This window comes from Elgaria multicarinata, chromosome 1 (genome assembly GCF_023053635.1).
Source record: "Elgaria multicarinata webbii isolate HBS135686 ecotype San Diego chromosome 1, rElgMul1.1.pri, whole genome shotgun sequence".
In the NCBI taxonomy this organism is placed as follows: Eukaryota; Metazoa; Chordata; class Lepidosauria; order Squamata; family Anguidae; genus Elgaria; species Elgaria multicarinata.
This window is the reverse complement of record NC_086171.1, coordinates 150,642,100-150,663,457: the sequence shown is the minus strand read 5'-3', so window position 1 is coordinate 150,663,457 and position 21,358 is coordinate 150,642,100. Positions and strand designations below refer to the sequence as shown.

The 21,358-nt window shown below is 44.1% G+C and overlaps 1 protein-coding gene across 1 annotated transcript in view; it reads right to left on the bottom strand.

Annotated features, from left to right (window-relative positions):
* Positions 1-21,358, bottom strand: part of TRABD2B (TraB domain containing 2B) — a 338,890-nt gene that overhangs the window by 104,896 nt on the left and 212,636 nt on the right. Inside the window, exon 3 of the mRNA XM_063118425.1 lies at positions 10,708-10,854. Within this exon, the coding sequence (XP_062974495.1) occupies positions 10,708-10,854 (147 nt within the window). The remainder of the gene's footprint in view (positions 1-10,707; positions 10,855-21,358) is intronic.

The following is a 21,358-nucleotide window of genomic DNA, read 5'->3' as shown; positions in this document are numbered from 1 at the left end:
TTGGGAGCAAGGTATGACTCAGGAGGAGAAGGAAGACCCTGCTGGAGCCAATGAAGAAGCAGACCGACTGCAAGTGGCAAATCAAGGACAACAAATATATAATGCCAGAACCTTTGCTGAGTTAACAGGGCAGGATCTACACTACTGCTTTAAAATGGTTTATAATGGTTTTGACAACTGTTGGGGCCCAGGACACACTCCATATACAGTTTTCAAAATGTTTGCAAAGTGTTTTATCCTGCTTGGTGTAGATCTGGCCCAGGTCTCATTGAATTCTCTTGCACCGGCTGTCTGTTCAGGGCAACTAATGTCTTCAGAATATGCATGACAAATTTAGAACCATTTTAACTGGAGGCTCAGCAACACAGTTATTTCAGTAGCTTGACAAAAAGGCTCTCTCTGCCTGCAGCTGTTTTAAAACCATACTCTATAAATATTCCTTTATTTTTCTTTAAGGACAAAGCTCCATGCCAACTTCATTGCACTGTGTTAAATATACGGCAATATACCCCCAATGTGCTAAATGTGGATTTCACAATCAGATTTTTTTTTAACCTTACCTTTAATAAACAAGTATGCCATTCCTTAGACAAGTGAGGGTTTTGCTTATCACTCAGCACTATACCTAATGGTCTTGGGCTGTACATTTAATATTTATTGTAACTAGAAAATTCCAAAGATAGTTTTCTTTGCCCAGATTGGAAACTGTCCAGCTACATTTTTTTTTAATCCAATGCTGGAATGGAAGCAAATTAATGGTGTAATTAAGTCTTATCGGGAGCCTTAAATCTTAAGGACAGATCTGAAAGCAGGATGCTTTGATAATATATTCTTACAGGGCTACGTAACAACAGGTTTGCAATTTATTGACAATGAGCATACTGTAATGATGCACAAATGCTTTCCGCTAAGGAGGGCAAAGACACAGGAGTTGTTTCCTTTCTATAATGGGACTCTTAATCATTATAATTTTATACTACCCACCAGAAAAACCTATGCAGGCAGGTTTCATTGCTCTACCACAACTTCCAGGACTGAGCATAAAAATAAATAAAAAATCAAGTAATTGATTTATGTTCTTGGGCTGGAAAAGGAAAGATTGCTTTGATAACATTTTTTAAAATAAATAACCTAACTTCCACACATTTTACAGATAACTAAATAATCTTACATGGATGTCAAAGGAGCCTTGCCCGTCCCCCATTCCTGTTTTTATTCCTCAAGAGCATCAGTATCTCTGGCAAACTAACTACATTGTGCTATCACTGGATGGAAGCCTTCGATCTTGGAGACTTCCAAATATCCATTGCCCTCCCAGGCTGCTGCTGCTGGGACAGGGGGAGTGACAGTGGCCATTTTCACCTCTCCATCTGTTTTTATTCCCCTCCCCCCCACCTGACAGTCTGGCCTCTGAATCCATCTACCAGAGAAATACTGGCAGGGGTGGGGCTGGAGAGCCCATAGGATTGTTCATAATCTGGCTTCTCCTCCGTCCTCCCTTCCTGGTCACTGCTACGAAGCCTGTCAGGCCTCTTCAAGGTCCTCATAGGCCACTTTTGCAGCCTAGTAATGCAGATGCCATAGTTTTCTGTGATGTCTGTGAGGGGGTGGTGGGAGGTACTGGATTCCAGAGTTTGCCTTCTGAGGTCATCACAGTGTCTATGACTTCAGAGAGGGGACTCCGAAGAATCCTATGGTCCCTGGGACACTCTCCAGGGACCATAGGATTTCTCCCTAAGTCTTTCTAACAGATATGCATCTTAAGGTCACAAGACATTTTACTTTAAAAAAAGGGGGTCTGCCCTTTATTTATAATGACAGGGGTTCCATCTGTCTAGGAGGGAGCTGCACTCCTTCTAAAAAATGAGATTTGTTGTATGGACACACACACCACTCACACACACTGCATACCATTCCAGAAAGTCTCCCAACTTTTCAGCAAAGCATCAAAGAACTGTAGGGGTAGGGTGGCAGAAAAGTCTCATTGCCAGAGTGGAATCTGTGTGTCATTCTTTTTCTTCAGCAATATTCCAAAGATTTCTTTAGAACTGAGGGTCAAACTACATATTAGGCTTAATACATAAGGTTGGATCTGGTAGGGGGATGGAAACCACAGATTTCACCTTCCCCCCCACTCCAGCAGTGCTCAGTTCTGCTCTGTGGGGTGCAGGTGGTGGTGGGGAAAGCACCCAGGGGAGGAGAGACCAGGAAAGAGCTGTGGCACCAGCAGAAGTCCACTTGCAGAAGACACTGGATCCCATAACATGCAGTTCTGTATAAAGTTTTTCTCTGCTCAAAGGGAAGATCTACATTGGGACTTCAGCACACAGGGAGGAGAGGTTTAAACTCTCCCACTTCATCTGTGTCCACGTCCCAATCACCCACCTACCCCAGTTGTACGGCAGTTAGCAAGAATAGAAAAACCTCCCAATGCTGCCAAAGGAAGGGGTTTTTTTTTTGTTTTGTTTTTTTACTGTTGCTGGGGGCACAATTTTCAGGAGGAAAGAATTAGGGAAGGAAGGATTAAACTCCTCCTCTCTAACCACTACAGTCCTAATCTAGATAACCCCATACAGAGTTTCACACTCCTTATTAAACACAATGTGTAGATTGACCCAAACTATAATATTTAGATGGCAACATCTTCACAGCAATATAAACACTCATTCGTGGTTCAAATACCATCATTTCAATAGGTTTTCCATTATCTTTCAAATACTGTTGAGCAGAAAGTCACATTGAAACAAAACAAATAGCCCCTTTCCTACCTCCTTTCCCGAAACTCCAAAGCAAAACATCCCTTTATAGGTAAAGTGTCAATTACATATAAATCATATGTATGGTTTTCTGTAGAATCCAAGCTCCTTTATTTTTCTCCTTGAAAAAACTCATAGAATGCAATCCTTTTTAGATACACAAATGGAATCAGAGGAGAGTCAAGTATTTTCAGGAGGGTGCTATTGTACTAGAGATTTAGATGTGTTCTGTTGCTTCCACTAATAACAAACACAGCTTCTTATGAATGTTTATCTTGGGATTAAAACACAGTTAAAAGCCTAGAGTCTCCAGATACAGTGCTCTCCGCTCCTCTGATGCCATGCTTCCCGCCTGCCCCAGGACCTCCACTTCCCTTACTCGGCTTCGTCCTTTTTCTTCTGCTGCCCCTTACGCCTGGAACGCTCTTCCAGAACACTTGAGAACTACAAACTCAATCACAGCTTTTAAAACTCAGCTAAAAACTTTTCTTTTCCCTATAGCTTTTAAATATTGAGTTTGTTCTAACTCTATACTGTTAGCTTCACCCTACCCGGTGCCTGTTTACACTTCCCTGTGCCTGTTTGCATTCTCCTTCCCTCTTTATTGTTTACTACAACTTTATTAGATTGTAAGCCTATGCAGCAGGGTCTTGCTATTTACTGTGTTATCTGTACAGCACCATGTACATTGATGGTGCTATATAAATAAATAATAATAATAATAATAATTAATAGCAAGAACTACATCAGGATTCTTCTTTCCACACTAACTCTGGGTAGATGGGCGCTCCTCCATATATGGACTCCTCACCTCACCAGAGTGAGTGCCTCTTATCACATGTGCCAGGAAGTGACCGGTTTCCTGTTTGGTTTTTCTGAAATGGCCCAGCTAGGGTGAATTCATACAGAGAGCATTTCAATAGGCATTAACCTCCCCTCCCCCCGCCCCAGTTAACTCAAGCCAGATATGCACATGCTTTTCTGATTGTGTGAACAGTTCAACATATGCAGAATTGGGAGCCAATCAAAAAGTTTAGGTCAGGTAAAACTATGTAGATCCACCCAGGGGGAAGGGACGGCTGCTTATGCTACTTTTTGTTGGTTTAGCCTGGGCAGAACTGGACATCTACCATCCTGGAATCAGCTTTTGAAATGCCACCACAAACACAAAACATGCTTTATCAGTTTGGCATGGGTTGAAGCAGCTGGAAATTAGCATGGGCTAGTCTAGGTGCTGAAATGGTTGTGAGAATCCATTCTCAGGACCTTCGTCTGGGTCACTTTCATAGTCACAGAGTACAAGTACCCAGATTGGACCATTCATTTGATATGAAAAGAGAAATCTTCCTTGGCAGCAAAGGATATACATCTCCACTTACATGACAATGCAGAAGAAAAACATTCCTTCTCTATCTTTATTTCAAAGAATGTGCAGTTCCATATCATTTTGACTGCCTGCCCAGAAAGTCCGCAGTAAATCTATCAGTTGGAGCAATCATAAGAGAGTCAAGTATTTGCAGAAGTGTGTAGAAGAAAGTGATCTGTTTCCCGTTGTATTTCTCTGACATGGCCCAAGTAAATAATTTTTGTCCTGCTCAATTCTACTAAGTTTAAATAAGGACTTAACTGACTTGAGAAAATTATGGAAAGAAGGATGTAACAGAAACACACCACCATAGTGGTTTGTTTAATGGCTCAACATTTCTAAACTATTTTCCCCAGTAGAAATTAAACAGCAAGGCAGTGTATAATTAATTTTAATGGCAAAGCAAATGTTCTCCCTTCCATTTGCCATGGTTATGTAAGATTTCCCTCACCTATTGACATAGGCCATGTCAAGACCAGGCCTATATCCCGGGATTGTCCCGGGATCATCACTATGCATCCAATTGACACACAGGGGATCCCAGGAGCAGGCAGGGACGACCCCCTCCTTTTGCCTTGGATAATCCTTAGGTCTAGCTAAGGCCATAGATAAGTTGTTTATTTATTACTATTATTATTTGAGGGAAATAAAGCACCCAGCTCTTTTCCTAATGACTTGCTTCTTATTTTCAGGATAGGTTTGTTCTGTTTGTGTTAGTAACTCATGCCCAAACATATTTGGGTGTGTTAGAAAATAGTCCATTTAGGAGAATAAAAATCCAAGTTTCCACAATGCTAGCATAAGTGTCCTCTAACGCTTAACCAGTAGCATAAGCTGGCAGGACAAGTTTTTGATAAAGGTGACCTATGCTAGCACTATGTCAATTACGTAAGTGGACTAGCAGTACTGGATACTGCCTATCCAAATTTGCTTCAGTGCTTGCTAGGGTCCCAAAACATAACTGTACATGGTACTGACCCTAACCCTAACCCACACACCAAACTGCATGAGAGCCATTTCCCCATGGTGTCATCCCATGTGGTTGTGATGTGTATGTGAAATACTGCAACTATTTGAGCAGAACTGTCATGTGTGCCTTTCCCACCCAATTGCTATCCTACCAGGAAAAAACGCACCAATAAGGTGAGAAAGGTCCATGTGATTGATCCCGGCCATGTTGCTATGGTTTTAGTACACATATGGGAGCCATTCCTACAGTAGCATGGAAAACAGCTCCCGTCACAAGGGTACAGTTCCGTGAAGGGGACCTCACTATGGCGATTCATGGGGACAGGCTATGTGAATGAAAAAAAGAAAACCTAAGTGCTTTCTTATTCACTTCATTGGAGGGGCTGGCTTCACAACAAGCCCCCTTTGCAAGCTAAGAACTAGCCTCTGTCCTCTTACTGTTTACACTAAAGTGAATGAAACAGCCTGTATGAAGAAGGATTTGGTGTGCATCCTGGGCCTGAACAAGCTCAGTTCCCACAATACAATTGCTCTGACAATTTTATCACTTGGGATCAGCACATATTTCATTTGTCTTGAAATTATAGAGATGATATTTGTCCTTTCCATATTTATAGACATCTTTATTGTCATCTTTCGTACTACATCTTTTGTGAAGGTTTGCAATGATCCCCACAAAGCATCCACACTGCAGACACCCACAAAGGAATATATTTTGCACACATTTCTTTCTATTTATATCTAAAAGGGTACTATGATACTATTCTTTTTCTCTTTTGGAAGCATAACGTACTCCGAAGCTATTTTAAATAAAAAATACTTGATATAGCCTAGTTAATCTTGAAATTTATGATAGTTGACAATAATTTTAGAAGAAACAAAAATACTAACCCCAAGCTGGTAAGAGTTTTGACACAGACAATTCTGGGTTTCACACAATGTCTGATAGAAATTAGAGTAGCTGAGATTAATTTTAAGGGGCTTGTAAGTGGTGGAGGCCAACATTTATTTTAATAGTCTGCTCGCAAGAGTCCAGTTGGCCTCCACCACTTCTCAATGTTTTCAAGTCCCTCACTCCTTCTTCCATTTATTTCAGAGAAGTTAATATGTCATTGTGAAATCATCTACGCAGCATTTGTTCCAGGTACCCATCATCAGAGGTGAGATTGGTGACTACAGGAGAGCAAAGGCCTTCTTGATGGCCTCACTCCTTTATGGAACTCCCTCTCCAGGGAGCTTGCCTGGTACCTTCTTTGTTATCCATTTGACATGAAGGCCATGGCTAGATGAGGGGGTCGGAGGGCGGCGATCTTGCGATTTTATGATTGTGAGATAGTCACCCTCATTTACATGCAGTGTGCGACATCGCGGGTGCCATTTTGGATTTGGTTTTTGAAAGGAGAAGCGCTCGTCTGAAAAATGTAAGTTTAAAAAAAGAAAAAAGAAAATTCGCCCTCCTCCCACCCCACCCCCGATGGGCACAGAGCTCCTGAGAAGCTCTGTGCCGTGTGCCCGAGTCCTGGCTCCTCATGGTTACTCACAAGGAGCCAGGACAAACCGCAATGCATGCCCACATGTTCCATGGTCTCGGGATCTTCCCAAGATTGCAGAAAAAGCAGGATTAAAGTGTAGGGCCATATCCCGGGCCAAGGTAGGGATAATCCCTCCCTGCTCCCGGGATCCCAAGTACATCATGTGGACGCACAGGGATGATCCTGGGATAAAGGCCTGGTCTAGCCATCGCCTAAGTTAAAAATAATAATTCTTCCAGGCTTTTAAAGTGTTTAAGTTCTGAGTTTAAACTAACCTTAATGGTGCTTCTATCATTGCTGGATTTTTTATATTGTGATAATGTCTTTTGGACTGATTTTATTATTTTAATATTTAGTTTGTAATCCAGCCTGGGAAGCATTTCAACTGAAGGATGGCATAACAATATCCTAAATAAATGAATAAATAAGTCTGTTACATTTTAATTGCTCTATAGATTTCAGTAGGCTGCAAATGTCATAGATCTAGGCAGGATCTACACTACTGCTTATAACAGTTTATAATGGTTATGACAACTGTTCAGGCCCAGGACACATTACATATACTGTTTTCAAAACATTTTTTAAAGTGTTATATCCTGCTTGGTGTAGATTGGGCCCTAGTCAGAGTTAAATACTTTCAAGTACAATTGATTTACTTAAGCTATAAGCTGCATTTAAAGTGGGTGGATTGTATTTTATTATTTTTACCTTTTTGCTCTGCCAGATATTCAGTAAAAGTTATATTGTACAAGCTATACATGCAGGATTGAACCATAAAACCTCAGAAGTCTTTAAAATTCTCTATGATACTAAAGATCTAAGAGAAAACAAAGGATTCTGTCCAAACTCATGCGACACAGAGATTATTATTGCATTCTTGTATGGTTGGGAAGTTATTTGGCCTCATAACCTATTTACATAATGCTTACTTCCTCCTCAATACAAACTCAATTATTACGAAGTCTTTTGTCCTAATGAGGGAGAATTATGTTCAAAGGCCTACCAAGCACTTGCAATTAACTTTCATTTACGCACACATTCCTCTCAAAGCTTTTCAGTCACTCACCAAGCCAAAATACACACAAAGCAACTCTACAGAAACAATGGCAACATCGCATTGTCTCCTAAGGAAACAAGAGACATGTGAGGAAAAGAAAGGTTTCCAAGGTACAGGGAGGACAAAGAGAAGGGCTCGGAGCAGAAGGTAGGAGGAGGTTGGCAAGGCAACGTAAGTCAGTTAGGTCATTGTCACAGCTGGTAGCCTTTGCCATTTTTTAGCGCACTTATACATCTGCTGTAATTGGTTCACCTCTTCTGTAAGAAAACCTCAACTCTCTGTAGATCTGTCATTTTCAGGAATCTGACCAAGGATAGTGACCGAGGCGCGGGACCTGGATGTTATTCTTGACCCGTCCCTAACTATGTCATCACAGGTGGGGGCCGTGGTTTGGAGTTGCTTTTATCAACTACATATGCTCCGCCAAGTTCGCCCCTTTCTGTCAGAGGCTGACCTTACCATCGCAGTCCATGCCCTGGTTACCTCCAGGCTGGACTGTTGCAACCTGTTGTGTACAGGGCTTCCCTTGAAGCAAATCCAATGCCTACAGGCCATACAAAATGCAGCAGCCAGGTTGGTCAAGGGGCTCCCGAAGTGGTCTTCTATCACTTTGGTGCTTCAAGAGCTCCATTGGCTGCTGGTGGCTGCTAGGGTGCGCTACAAGGTTGCATTGCTTGGGTCCTGGATACGTGAGCACTCGCCTTTCCCCTGTGTCTCACCATTGGCAGACTCGCTCTCAGGAGCAGGGCGCCCTGATGGTCCCCTGCTACAAATTGGAATGTGCGGGGGCCAGGGCTTTTTCAGTGGCTGGCCCCCGGTTATGGAACAATGTGCCACTGGAGATTAGACAGGCTCCCACCCTCAATTCTTTCAAACGCCTTTGTAAGGCGTTTTTATTTTCACAAGAGTTTGGGGAGGGGGTAATTTAAACTGGGTTGAGGGCTTTTAATGGATTGAGGATGAGGGTTTTTAATGGAATTGTCTTAATGTGGGTTGAGGGTTTTTAATGGAATTGTTTATATTTGATTGTAAAGCGCCACGATACCAGAAATGGTGAGGTGGCGCTATAAAAATGCTTTAAATAAATAAATAAATCTGTGGCCAAAGCATTATAATAATATGAGTTAACTTGTACTAAGGCCATAGCTAGACGGGGCAAGCCCCAGGATTGTCCCTGTGCATCCACATGACTCATAGGGGATCCCTCCCTTGCCTGGGGATCTCACACTCCCCTTCGAGCCCGTTTTTTCCAGTCTCGGGACGATCTCGAGACCGCAGAACGTGTGTGTGTGCATCCCAGTTTGTCCGGCTCCTCCCAGTTCCTTGCGAGGAGCTGGGTCCCACGCACAGGGCGCAGAGCTCCTGAGGAGCTCTGCGCCCATTGGGGGTGGGGTAGGGGAGCGAGGAAATTAATTTAAAATTAAAAACCTTAACTTTTGTGCACAAGCGCTCATCTCCTTTAAGAAAAACAATGGCGGCCGCATGTAAATAGAGGAGGAGATCTCATGATAAAAATATTGTGAGATCCTCACCCCTCCGTCGCGCGAGACCTGTAGGTCTAGCTGAGGCCTAAGATTCCACAAGACCTTCCGTTGTTTTTTCAGCAAGCAATAGACTGACAACTTAGCTGCCCCTTTGGAAATGGTTTACTCTGATATGCTCCAAGATCTCCAGCAGATACCTTGCCCAGAGCTGCTGCCTATGGGTCTTTTAAGTGGAAATCTTGGGATCTTCTACCAGTGATGGCTTCAAATCTCAGAAGGGTTCCCCCTGCCCCATCTCCCTCTGAGCCTATGAACCAGGCTCAAACTCCTTCAAGGAACCTGCCATTACAGTGTCCCTTTTGTCTTTCTTGGTGGAGAAGGTAGATGAGAAGGCTCATAAGCATTCGGCTTCTGTTATGTTTTTATTGCGCTGTTGTTTTAATTTGTTGTTGCGAACTGGCTTTTGTCCTAATTACCTGATTGCTTTATAGCGGGTGTCTCCAACATTTCTGGGCCCATGGGCCCCTTTGGCATTTTGAAAAATTAGATGTTGTAGGAGTGTGGGGAAGGGGGCAATAAAAAATGACACAAGCGCCTCTGCTATCTGTGTGTGTGTGTGTGTGTGTGTGCGTGCGTGTGCATGACTATGTACCGTGTGTGTGTGTGTGTGTGCGTGCTACTCCCTCTGGCTTCTCGCTCTTTCTTTGGCATCTCTCTCCTCCGGCCGATCTTTTCTTTCTAGCTCTTTTCTTCCTCTTCCTCTTTTCCTTCTCTCTGAGGTGGTTGGAAAGACCACTGCAGCTCACTATGGCTTATTTAAGTGATGGTGAGTTGCAGCTGTAATCATATGAACCATCTCTCTCTCTGGCTTCCTCCTCTTCCTCTTCCTCTTCTCTCTCCTCTTCTCTTTGGCCAGATCTACACCTTGTGTTAAATCAGTATGAATGTGGAATAAAAGGCAGGAAATCACTATGAAAGCGGTATATGGAATGTGGACTGTGCCCCAACAGTCATCAGTGCACTTCAATACCTCTATAAAGCAGTAGTGTAGATCTAGCCTTTGGTTCCACTTTCTTTCTTTCTTTCTTTCTTTCTTTCTTTCTTGTTAGTAGTGGTTCTGGGGTCGGGTCGGGGCGGGGCGGGGCGGGGGGACCTTTTGTGACAATCTCCTTAGCTACTGTTTCAGAAAGACACAGGAGCTTGAGTTGTCAAAAATTCGGATGAGTTGGGGTGAGACTTGTGGATTTCATAAATGCCCCCTATCTTTCCCCCAATAACTCAGAGAGGCATTTAAATGGTGGATCGAAAGATGTAGGTCTGGAAGGGCCTTTTGGAGGATTGGTTAGAGAAGGCATTCATTCATCAGGCGCTGCAGAAACAGCATGTTGTATGCATATCACAGGCTAAAGGAACTCTGGAGGCAGAAGATCTAGGAACTAAGTAGGAACTAAGTAGCCACATCTTTGGCCACAACCCTCTCAGTATTAAAGTTATACCTATTTGTATCTTCCCTATATGTGGTAAAATTGTGAAGACAACATACCTGTGAAGTGTCATGATTGAATATGACAGCATTGAGATCTCCACAGTTGTAGTGTTTGATGAGATCTTCGGTGGTGTAAGGAGCTTGTAAGCTGCCGGCTCGAAGGCTTTCATGTTGTAGCAGTGTTTGGTTCAGAGCAAACAGCACCTGTACATACACAGAAAATAAATACCAATATTTAAAGTTAGGAGTAAAACATAACTAGATGAATTTAGGAGTGGGGCGGGAGGACTTTGCAAAGTAGGTACAAAACATCCATGGACAAAGGCTTCATTCATTTTCTAGGGATTTCTTCTTGCTAGCTGAGAGCGTGAGTAATTATGCTATCTCTTCTCACTCAAAGTAATTGATGGTTTCCAACTCAGGCCTTAGCTAGACCTAAGGTTTATCCTGGGATTGTCCCGGGGTCGTCCCTGCCTGCTCCCAGGATCCCCTGTGTGTCATTTACATGAACAGGGATGACCCCAGGAAGATCCCGGGATAAACCTTAGGTCTAGCTAAGGCCTCAAAGCCTGATCTTTCAGAACAGGGGTGCAGAATTTCTTTCAGCCCAAGGGCCAAATTCCTCTTCAGAGAAGTTCTTTGGAAGCTGTGTTCCGGTGGTGGGTGGAGCCGAAATTAAATGGGCAGAACCAAAGGCAAAAGGGACAGGGGGCAACATTATTATTTTTAAAAGCCCAATTAAAAAGATGTGTCTTCACTCCCTTCCTGAGCACAGAGAGAGTGGGGACTGAAGGGAGTATGTCCCAGAGTTTCTGAGCAACACAGGACAAAGCCCCTTTCCCGCATGCTTGAGAAGCAAGCTTCTGTAAGCAAGCATGCCCAACTCAGACTAAGTGATTTAAAACAAAACAACTTCTAGGACAGCTTTGTCCAAGCTGGTGCCTCCTGACCATTGGCCATGCTGGCTGGGGCTGATGGGAGTTGAATTCCAAAAGATCTGTAGGGCACCAGCTTGAGGAAAGCAGTTCTAGTACATAGTCTTTAAATAGTAGGTAACAGTGTCAGGAAAATAGCTCTATAATGTAGGCCTTCTCCCAATCAAACGTTTTCTGAGCTTTTATTTTTATTAGTCCAATATTCAGAATCCACAGGAAATCCTTGGATGAGCTATTTCCTCCCCAGCCTACAAGCCTCAAAAGGTAAGAAATCCTTTAAACCTATGCTTTTTGCAGCCTGTTTAAATTAGAGAGATGCTAATCTCACATTTTATGGGTCATAGAAGATGCTGAAGCCTAGGCTTAGACATGTGGGGAAAGTTTTGGACTTCTTAGTCAGACAACTTGCAGAGAGCCTAGGCTGGAATGACCTATTTGGCTTTAATGACCTTCCAGTAGTGGCAAATTCGAACTGTATTTTTATGATCTGCCCTTAAATATACCTAGATGTTTTGCTGCATTGCTGATTACTTTTTAGTTACTGGCTAACATTCATTACACTTTTACTATAAAGCCACATTTGGGCTTCAGTTTTAACTTGTCCTCTTTTTAGAAAGCCTGTTTAAATTAGAGAGATGCATATTAAACGGTGAAATTTCAAGCAAAGAGGAAGTCTAGGAAAAGAGAGAGTTGGGCTTGGAAAAAGCACCATGTATTGAGGATTAAAAACAGCATCCAGTTATCTCAATAAAAAAATGTGGGTGACAGAATCAGAGACACGCTCCTATACTTTCCCCAGCAAGAAAACACTACTGTAGCCCTTTATTATTATTTTTTAAAACACCCACATTTATGAAGTGACAATGCTGCTGCTTGAAGGCAATGGAGGGATGTTCTATAAAAATCTCAGCTCAGGATAATAGGGTATTGGGCAGGTGATTGCACTTTTTGTCAATATAACGCAAAACGATCCCTGCAGTCCCAAATCTTTCATTACTCAGCAGTTCTGTTCTGTTACAACAAATCAGAAAAGGCCAGTCCAATGTCTTGACGCAGATTCAAAACATTTTGTCCTCTGAACGCCCAGCCATTGTGATCCAAGTACAATTAGTCAACAAGGGGTTACCAATCTAAAGCTATAGTCCTATGTACACTTACTCGAGTGTATCCCCACTATATTGGGACTTGTATCTAAGTAAATGCAGAATGTCATACATCAACACTACTGTAAATCTTTAAATGAGTACCTAAGTCTATGCTCTGGTAACCTCCATGTAAGATTACTGAAACGAGAGACCGCCTTTGAAGATGATTCAGAAGCTGCAGGCTGCGTAAGATGCAGCAGCCAGATTGATAAGAGAAGCAAGGAAGTCCGAACATATAACACCGATTCCTGCTTGCACTGGCTGTCTCTATGGGCATGTCTACACCAGTGTTTATCCCGGGGATTGTCCCTGGATCATCCCTGGGCATCCATGACACACAGGGGATTCCGGGAGCAAGGAGGGATGATCCCTCCATTTCCCCAGGATATCTGGGAACACTTTTAGCCTGGTTCTTCCTGTGGTCTAGGGATTGTCCTGAGACCACGGGAGGTGTGAGGGTGCCCATCCCGGCTTCATCCTGCCTCCTCATGAGTAAACACGAGGCGGCAGGAACCGGGCATGTGGCATGGAGCTCTTCAGGCACTCCTTGCCCATCAGGGTGGGTGGGTGGGTGGGAGTAGGATTGGGGGGTTTTGGTTGTTGTTTTTACTTACAGTTCCGTTGGAGTGCAAGTGCACTCATCTTTGTTAAAAAAGAAAGAAGAAGAAGAAGAAAAGAAAATGGCGGGTGCAACATCCTCTTGGGATGTTACGCGTGGGAGGATCACACAAGCAGAATATTGTGAGATCCTCCCCCGGTGTAGACATGCCCTATGTTTCTGAAACCTATTCAAGTGTTCAGAAACATTACTTTTGACCTATAAAACCTTGTACAGCTTGGAACCACAATAGCTGACAGAGCACCTGTCCCGTATGCTACGTACATCATCTAAGGTCCTCCCTCAGATGCCTCCTCTGACAGAGACTCAGAAGGCAGCAACAATGGAGAAGTCCATGTGAGTGGTGTCCCCCCCCCCCACTCCGCAATTACAGAACACATTCCTCAATGAGGCCTGCCTGACACCAACATTTTTATCTTTTCTGGTGTCAGGTTAAGACCTTCCTCTTCTCTCAGTCTTTTGGCAACATATGATGAGGTTTTAATCAGGTCCTGGATTTTTCTTATCATTTAAAAAGTGTTTAGATATATGTGTGTCTGTGTGTGCAATTCTGTTTAATGTAAATAGCTTTTAATACTATGTATAATATATTTAAATGGTTTTTAATTTTGTAAACCACCCAGAGAGCTTCAGCTATTGGGTGATATAGAAATGTAATGAATGAACGAATAAATAAATGAATAAAGTACTTATGCCTATTGTTCACTGTTGTTTAGAATTACTTGTACAAAAATGTCTTCAAAGCAGACTGGCGTTATTAAGGAGTTTATATGAAGTACAGGCACCTGTGAAAAATTGTGCTACTGTGATTTGGTCTGCCCTTTTCTAATAGGTTACCTGCTCTGGAGGAGAGTGCTTTTGGCTGCAATCCATAACTAACTCGAGAATAGTCCCAATAAAACCAACAGGACCACTTCACAGTTAAGTGGATTGCATACCACCACCTTTGCTTGTTTGGCCTTAAAACTGTAATGAGATTTGGGATTTGAATTTGATGAAAATGCATTCAAAGAACACAGCACCTCAGGAATTATGGCCTTTTCCAATTAGGAGGAAGCAAAGAAATAGGCACACATGCAAATGGGCTTTGTTCTGAGACTCTTCAATAAAAGTCAACGCTTTGCTGGAATGGACTATGCTAAGCTCTAGGGAATAAATATAAAGTTACTTAGAATGCCACCTGTTCCAAGAAATCACATGAAGCTGCCCATAAATCACTGTTTTATTGTGTCACAAAGTCTGCAACTCCAGATCAAAACATCCCAAATTTACTTCCTATAGATAAATAGCACACAAAACACCTTTTAACAGCTAGTTATCCCCCCACCCTCACCAAAAAAGTGTGTCTGTCCCTCCTTAGCTTTAAAGACCTACTTAATGTTGAAGCACCTTAGAGGATCCATTGTTAGTTCTTCCTCTAATGGATCTTCTCCTTCCTCTTCCCTTGAATGCAAGCAGATGCTTCTATGGATTCTGCCTTTTTGCAGATTCAGGCCATAGCCAAGGTGGGACTGATGGGTGCTCTGCCACACCTGGAGGACTGATTTGTCCCCACTTTCTAAAGAGATAGTACTATCATGAGCCAAGGTGAGCCCTTTGACTCAGGTGGTGGATTTGGGACAGCACCTGCTGCTGCCACCTGCTTCTGTGTCGCATTCACACCTGCTGGTCTTTCTCTGCCACCTGCCCACATTTCTCTAACACCAGCCTAAGAGTGCTCCTGTTGTTACTTTGCCAAGGCGGCACTCCTGGAGAGCACCTTCTCAGATCTCACCCCGATGTCTGAGAAGGGTCTTGATTCAGTTGTAAGAGTACCACCACCTTGCTGCAGGAGAAAAAAGCTGTTTTTTAAAACCACTATTTCTGCCGTGGCAAAGCAACGGGAGCACAGTGCTCCTGTAGCCCAGTATGGCGCCATCTCCCAGTAATGTAGGTGTCCTTTCCCATGATGAGGCCTTGTAGAGTGAGATCTGAGATGGTGATGGACTAAACTGTAGGACCACCGTGATGTCACTCTGCTGCAGAGAGGGGAGGGGGAAAACCTTTTCAAAGCAGTTTTTCTTGCAGGTGGAAGTCGGTGGTACTCTTACATCTGAGATTGGTGCCTTCTCAATCCTCACTTCAATGAGGACAGCAGCAGTGAACTGCAGGTTAGTCATGGGGTGGAGGAGAAGAAAGCAGCATTGGGGGCAGATGGGGCATGAGCAAGAAGTAGCAGGTGGCTGCTTTGGATGGCAAAGTATCTTTTACGGCCCTAGATGAGAAGGCTAAAAGTGTGTGTGTGCAGACACATGTTTTTAAGGTATATAGGCCAGACGTGGGTTAAACTGGGGGTGATTTAGGCCTTAGCTAGACCTAAGGTTTATCCTGGGATCGTCCCAGGGTCATCCCTGCCTGCTCCTGGAATATCCTATGTGTCATTTACATGAACAGGGATGACCCCGGGATGATTCCAGGATAAACCTTAGGTCCAGCTAAGGCCTTAAGCTCCCTCTAGTCATGAAGAAGAAAAATCCTAAATCCATTTTGGGATCTACCAAAATATAAAACCTCACCACATACCAAGGCAGCTATGTGCTTGTGTAAATCCAATAATTCCATTAGCTTCCTAAAGCAGGTCAGTTTGCTTTCTCTCTCACCATCCTTAACTTGCTGTGTGCTATGACATGAAGTTGACGAGCTGTGAAAGCCACCTCGATGAGGTCAGTGTCAAGGAAACAAACTTAGAAAAACAGGTCTAGGGGGAGCCACTTAAAAGACTCCCCCAGTGTCAGAGGGAAAGCCTGTTTGAATCTGACATCCCACAATGAGGAAAGAGTTTAGTTCCTTTAAAGGGACAGTTGAGGAAGCAAAACCATGAAATCGTCTGCTAGGATTTCTGTTTGCAAAATCATGCCCCCTGTTAAAGTTCCTCATAAAAGCCTTTCGCCTAGTTGGTTCCATATGTTCTCAAAACCTCATCATTATTGCTGCTGAAAGGCAGGAGTAGTTAATAGGCTGTGGTTTGGCAGTGACCCGGGGAGACCTTAAGACCTTGATTTTTCCCTTTCAAATTGCTAATTAACCAGTTTAATAAAATGGTTTGAATCTGACCAAAGAACTCACTTTAACCACTATGCATCCTACGGGTCTATTGGTTATGAAGATTGGAATTATATGTTTGTGCCAACAACACACAGCCATGAGATTTTAGCTGATTTACTAAACACTGCTTTTGAGTAAGCAGAAAGTTTCATGAAACAGAAGGTACAAACCCAGAATTCTATGTACACTCCATTTGTGGAAGTGAAGGGTGAGAAATAATGAGACGAGACACAGGAATGGGATTATAAATATGGGCCACATTTATTAAAAGATCTGCAAAAGGGGGAAGGCCTAAGCAAGCATCATCTACTGGCCACTTATGAGGCCATTGTTGGGATCGGGCGAGGCAATCACTGCACGTCCAGTGGCGCTTGTTCATTTGCCACCAGACAGGCTTCCCCCTCCTGGGGTAGGGAGGCCTTCTGGTGTCAAAGCCCCCTCATGCTGCAAGGCTCTGAGTGGTTTGAGAAGGGTTGGCCTCAAAGGTAACCCTGGGCTCCCAGTGGCTGGCCCTCAGGGATTACCTATCACCACAACAGTGCCTGTGAATGCTCACCAATTTACACCTTGCACCAGATGCTCGCTCCTATCCACCTACCCAACAAATGTGACCAAACTGAGAACCAAATCAACCTAATTATACACCCTGCCTGACTTACAGTGTGAAGTAGGCGAAAAAACTCATAACCAAGTTAAATTATGAGCAAAAAATTCCTACTTGGCCTCCTAAAAGACGACCGGCAAACCCACACTGTCTACAGGGAGGGAGGGAGGGAGCCGTGCAGCAAAAGAGGCAGCTGGAGAGGGGTAAGTCTGCTTTTATACTTGATAAATCCAGTCCCAGTACAAGTGGTGCCAAAAATGGAGGCAGCCAATGGCTGGCCACCACGTCTCATCATGCCACCCTCACCCGCAATTAGCCTTCCCATGCCCAAGCAAGGTGTAAGACATTTTCCTTCCCTTTTCCCAAGCGGAACACAAATCTTTATCAGTGTGCAGTGGCTGATAAGAAGTATAGAGGACATAGAAACAGTTGTTCAAGTTGCAGTGTTCCTTTACACAACTTTCCTCCTGGATCAAAGGGAACATTTTGCATACTGGATACTGCATTGTTAGAGAGTCCAGAAGTCTGTCCACAAAACAGAAGGTTCAGTAAAGTCTGACCTAGCAAGCTGCAGAATGACTAAGGGCCTTGCTAGATGAGGCCTTAGCGCACTGTGAGGCCCGGTTTCCCTGCTGTGCGTCCAGATGACACACAGGGGAATCCGGGGTTAGGCCGCGCTGAAACCTCCCTTAATGCGCCATAAGCGAATTCACTTATGGCACGCCTTTTCCGCAGCTCCGGCCTGAGGCCCGGGCTGCGGAACGTCTAGCAAAGTCCGTGGCTTTTTGCGGCTACTCGCTTGCGAGTAGCTGGGAAAAGCCACGGACTGGGCACAGCGCTGTGCCCATCGGGCCGGGGGGGAGGCCGGACCCGGCAGGAGAGGGGGGGTAGAAGGCCGGGCACCGGGATGGCATTGGGGAGAGGGAGGGAGGGCACCGGGATGGCATCGGGGAGAGGGCGGGCAGGCACCGGGATGGCATTGGGGACAGGGAGGGCGGGCACCGGGATGGCATCGGGGACAGGGAGGGTGGGCACTGGGATGGCATCGGGGACAGGGAGGGAGGGCGGCATGGGCATTGGGGACAGGGAGGGCGGGCACCGGGATGGCATCGGGGACAGGGCGGGCGGGCGGGGAAAGAGTGGGCAGGGAGGCATCGGGGATTGCAGGGAGGGATCAGGAGCGGGTGGAGCTTAATTTTTTAAAAAAGGCACTTACCTTGTCCGGTGGCTTCGGGGCGCACATGGCCCCTTTAACAACAACAAAAAATGGCCGACGCTACAGGGCTTCGGGAGTCCCTGCGCATCGTGCGTGTAGGAGGCGGGGCGGTGCGTGCTAAAGTTAGCGCGCTGTCGCCCCGCCTCCCTGCCAGCTTATCCAGCATGGTCCAGCAAGGCCCTAAGTCTTCATCACAAATGACTTTCCTCTTTTGACCACACAGTGCAATATGTAAACATTGTGTCTCCCCATCTACTAGTTCTATCATGTTATCATCCATTTCAGTGAATGTGATAGTTGCATTACGGTAGGTTGCTGATTTCAAAACAACATGTCTCTTTGTCTGTGTTTTTGGTGCATATACAATCATTCCAACTCAAAAAATAATTTCTTGGTCAGTCCACAGTTCACAACAGTTAAAGCTGCAGGATCCCTGTCCTCTTTTCTATCTGGTCACTCTGGTATAATGTGGTCCCCCCCTAGGTGTACCAGTGACCAACCTGGCTGCGATATTTTGAACTAATTTAAGTTTCTGGACTAGGCACAAAGGTAGTCCTATGCAGAGCACATTGCAGAAGTCGAGCCTCGAAGTTACCAGCACGTGAACAACCGTCTTTAGGTCTTCCGACTCTAGGAAGGGGCGCAGCTGGTATATCAGCCGAAGCTGATAGTAGGCACTCCTGGCCATCACATTTATCTGAGCTGTCATTTGGAGCGACGGATCCAGAAGCACCCCCAAGTTGCGAACACAGTCTTTCAGGGGGAGTGTAACCCCATCTAAAACTGGTTGACACATCTCCAAACCCAGGTTGTGGCCTTTGACAGTGAGCACCTCCATTTTGTCTGGATTCAGCTTCAGTTTGTTTTTCCTCATCCAGCCCATTACCGCTTCTAAACATTCATTCAGAGGAGACACACTATCCTTAAGACTCAGTGACCCTATTCAGACAACACGCTAAGCCATGGATGGTGTTGAAGCATTTTCAGCTAAACATGATGTCTTACCGTGTCATGTGAATCATGATTTAACATGTCATCGGAAACATTCCTAGCCATGGTGGCTATATAACAATGGTTTAAACTAGGGATGTGCTCCGCTCCGATTAGGAGCGTAGAAGCAGTAGCGGATTGGCCTGCTCCGCCTTACCCAGAGGCGGAGTAGGAGCGGACCGCGGACCCCCTAGAAGCAAGGCGAAGAGAAGCGACCATTTTTCGGAGCTCCGAGTTCAGTCGGAGCGCTCCGGTCGCCATCTTGAAAACATTTCGCCATAGGATTGCATTGCGGCAAATAATCGCGCATAACTACGTTGTTTTTGAAGCTATCGTTCTGGAAATTCTTGTGCACAGAGAGTCGTGGATGGGGGTCATTTTGAGACCACTCTCACCTCTCTGCGTGCTGTGGTTCACGTGCAATATTTTTTTAAAAATCGGGTCAACCGCGGGGCTCAAACTGCGTTTCGGCTTTTCGCCCATAGGATTGCATTGAGGGAAAGAATCGGGGATAACTGGGGGGGGGTTTAAGCTATCGTTCTGAAAATTCTTGTGCACAGAGAGTCGTGGATGGGGGTCATTTTGAGACCACTCTCAACTTTCTGCGTGCTGTGGTTCACGTGCAATATTTTTTTAAAAATCGGGTCAACCGCAGGGCTCAAACGGCGTTTCGGCTTTTCGCCCATAGGATTGCATTGAGGGAAAGAATCGGGGATAACTGGGGGGGGGTTTAAGCTATCGTTCTGAAAATTCTTGTGCACAGAGAGTCGTGGATGGGGGTCATTTTGAGACCACTCTCAACTTTCTGCGTGCTGTGGTTCACGTGCAATATTTTTTTAAAAATCGGGGTTTGGGTTTTTTTTTTTTATTATTATTATTTTTTTGGAAGCGATGACAGGCACATTCAACTCCCAATCCTGATGAGAATTCATCTCCTCAGAAAGCATCCTCCTCCAATCCCAGCGTTGGAGGGGGGACTAAGGCAGACCCACCCTGAGAACTTTCTGTTTTGTGTCTCTTTGTGGGTTGGCGTTCGTGGAGGGAACACTTACTTAGCTAGTGCTCCTGCTTTGGAGATAGATTAATTTAATATAGGTTTAGTTTGGCGCGTGTGTGTGTTTGTTTGCTTCTTTCTGACTTGTAGCTTAGTTTGCCCTGTGTTTTCCCCTTACTTTGATTTAATATAAACTTTATTTTTGAATTTTGGAGTGTGTGGTTGGGTTGGTTGCCCCCCCCTTCCCTGTATTAAAGCCTGACTGTTCTGCTTTTGTGAAAGCTTTCTTTTGAAAGCATACACACACTTTTTGTCCCATTTCCCTACATTTATATTCTTAAACATATTTTATTATATTCTTTCACATAGTCCATTAGTATATATTCTCATACATATTATATTAGTATTCATATTTTGTTCTTCTTATAGTAGTGGTTGGTTCTTTTTCCCCCTCCCCTCTCTTAAATCCTGATTGTGTTTCCTTCTATCTTCTATATACCAAATATACCAAAAAAATTGGATTCTCTTTTTCTTCTCTGTGTAACTTCGACGGAGTGGGCTGCTTTTGTCAAGTTCAACAGGCAGCCACAGATTGAGCATTTTGGGGAAAGCATACGCACACCATTTCCCTATTCTTAAACATATTATTATTATATTCTTTGACATAGTCTTAGTAGTCTATTAGTATACATTCTCATACATATTAGTAGTAGTATTCATATTTTGTTCTTCTTATAGTAGTGGTTGTCCCATTTCTTGTCCCATTTCCCTACATTTATTAGTAATATTCTAAAACATATTATTATATTCTTGTAGATATTCTTAGTAGTATATTCTCATACATATTAGTAGTAGTATATTTTATTGTTCTTGTCCCATTTCCCTACATTTAAACATATTATATTCTTCTTATACATATTCTTAGTAGTACCTTATACATAGTATTAGTAGTATTAATATTTTGTTAGTCATCATGAAAAGAGAAAGCAGGCGTGCTGAAAGCAGCAAGGCTCAGTCTGCCAGCAGGGCTTCCTCTCCTCCTGTGAAACTCAAACGGGCAACTCCTTGGCTGACTGCTCCAAAACAGAAGCAGGACAAGCAGCAGGCAGAGCCACTCTCTT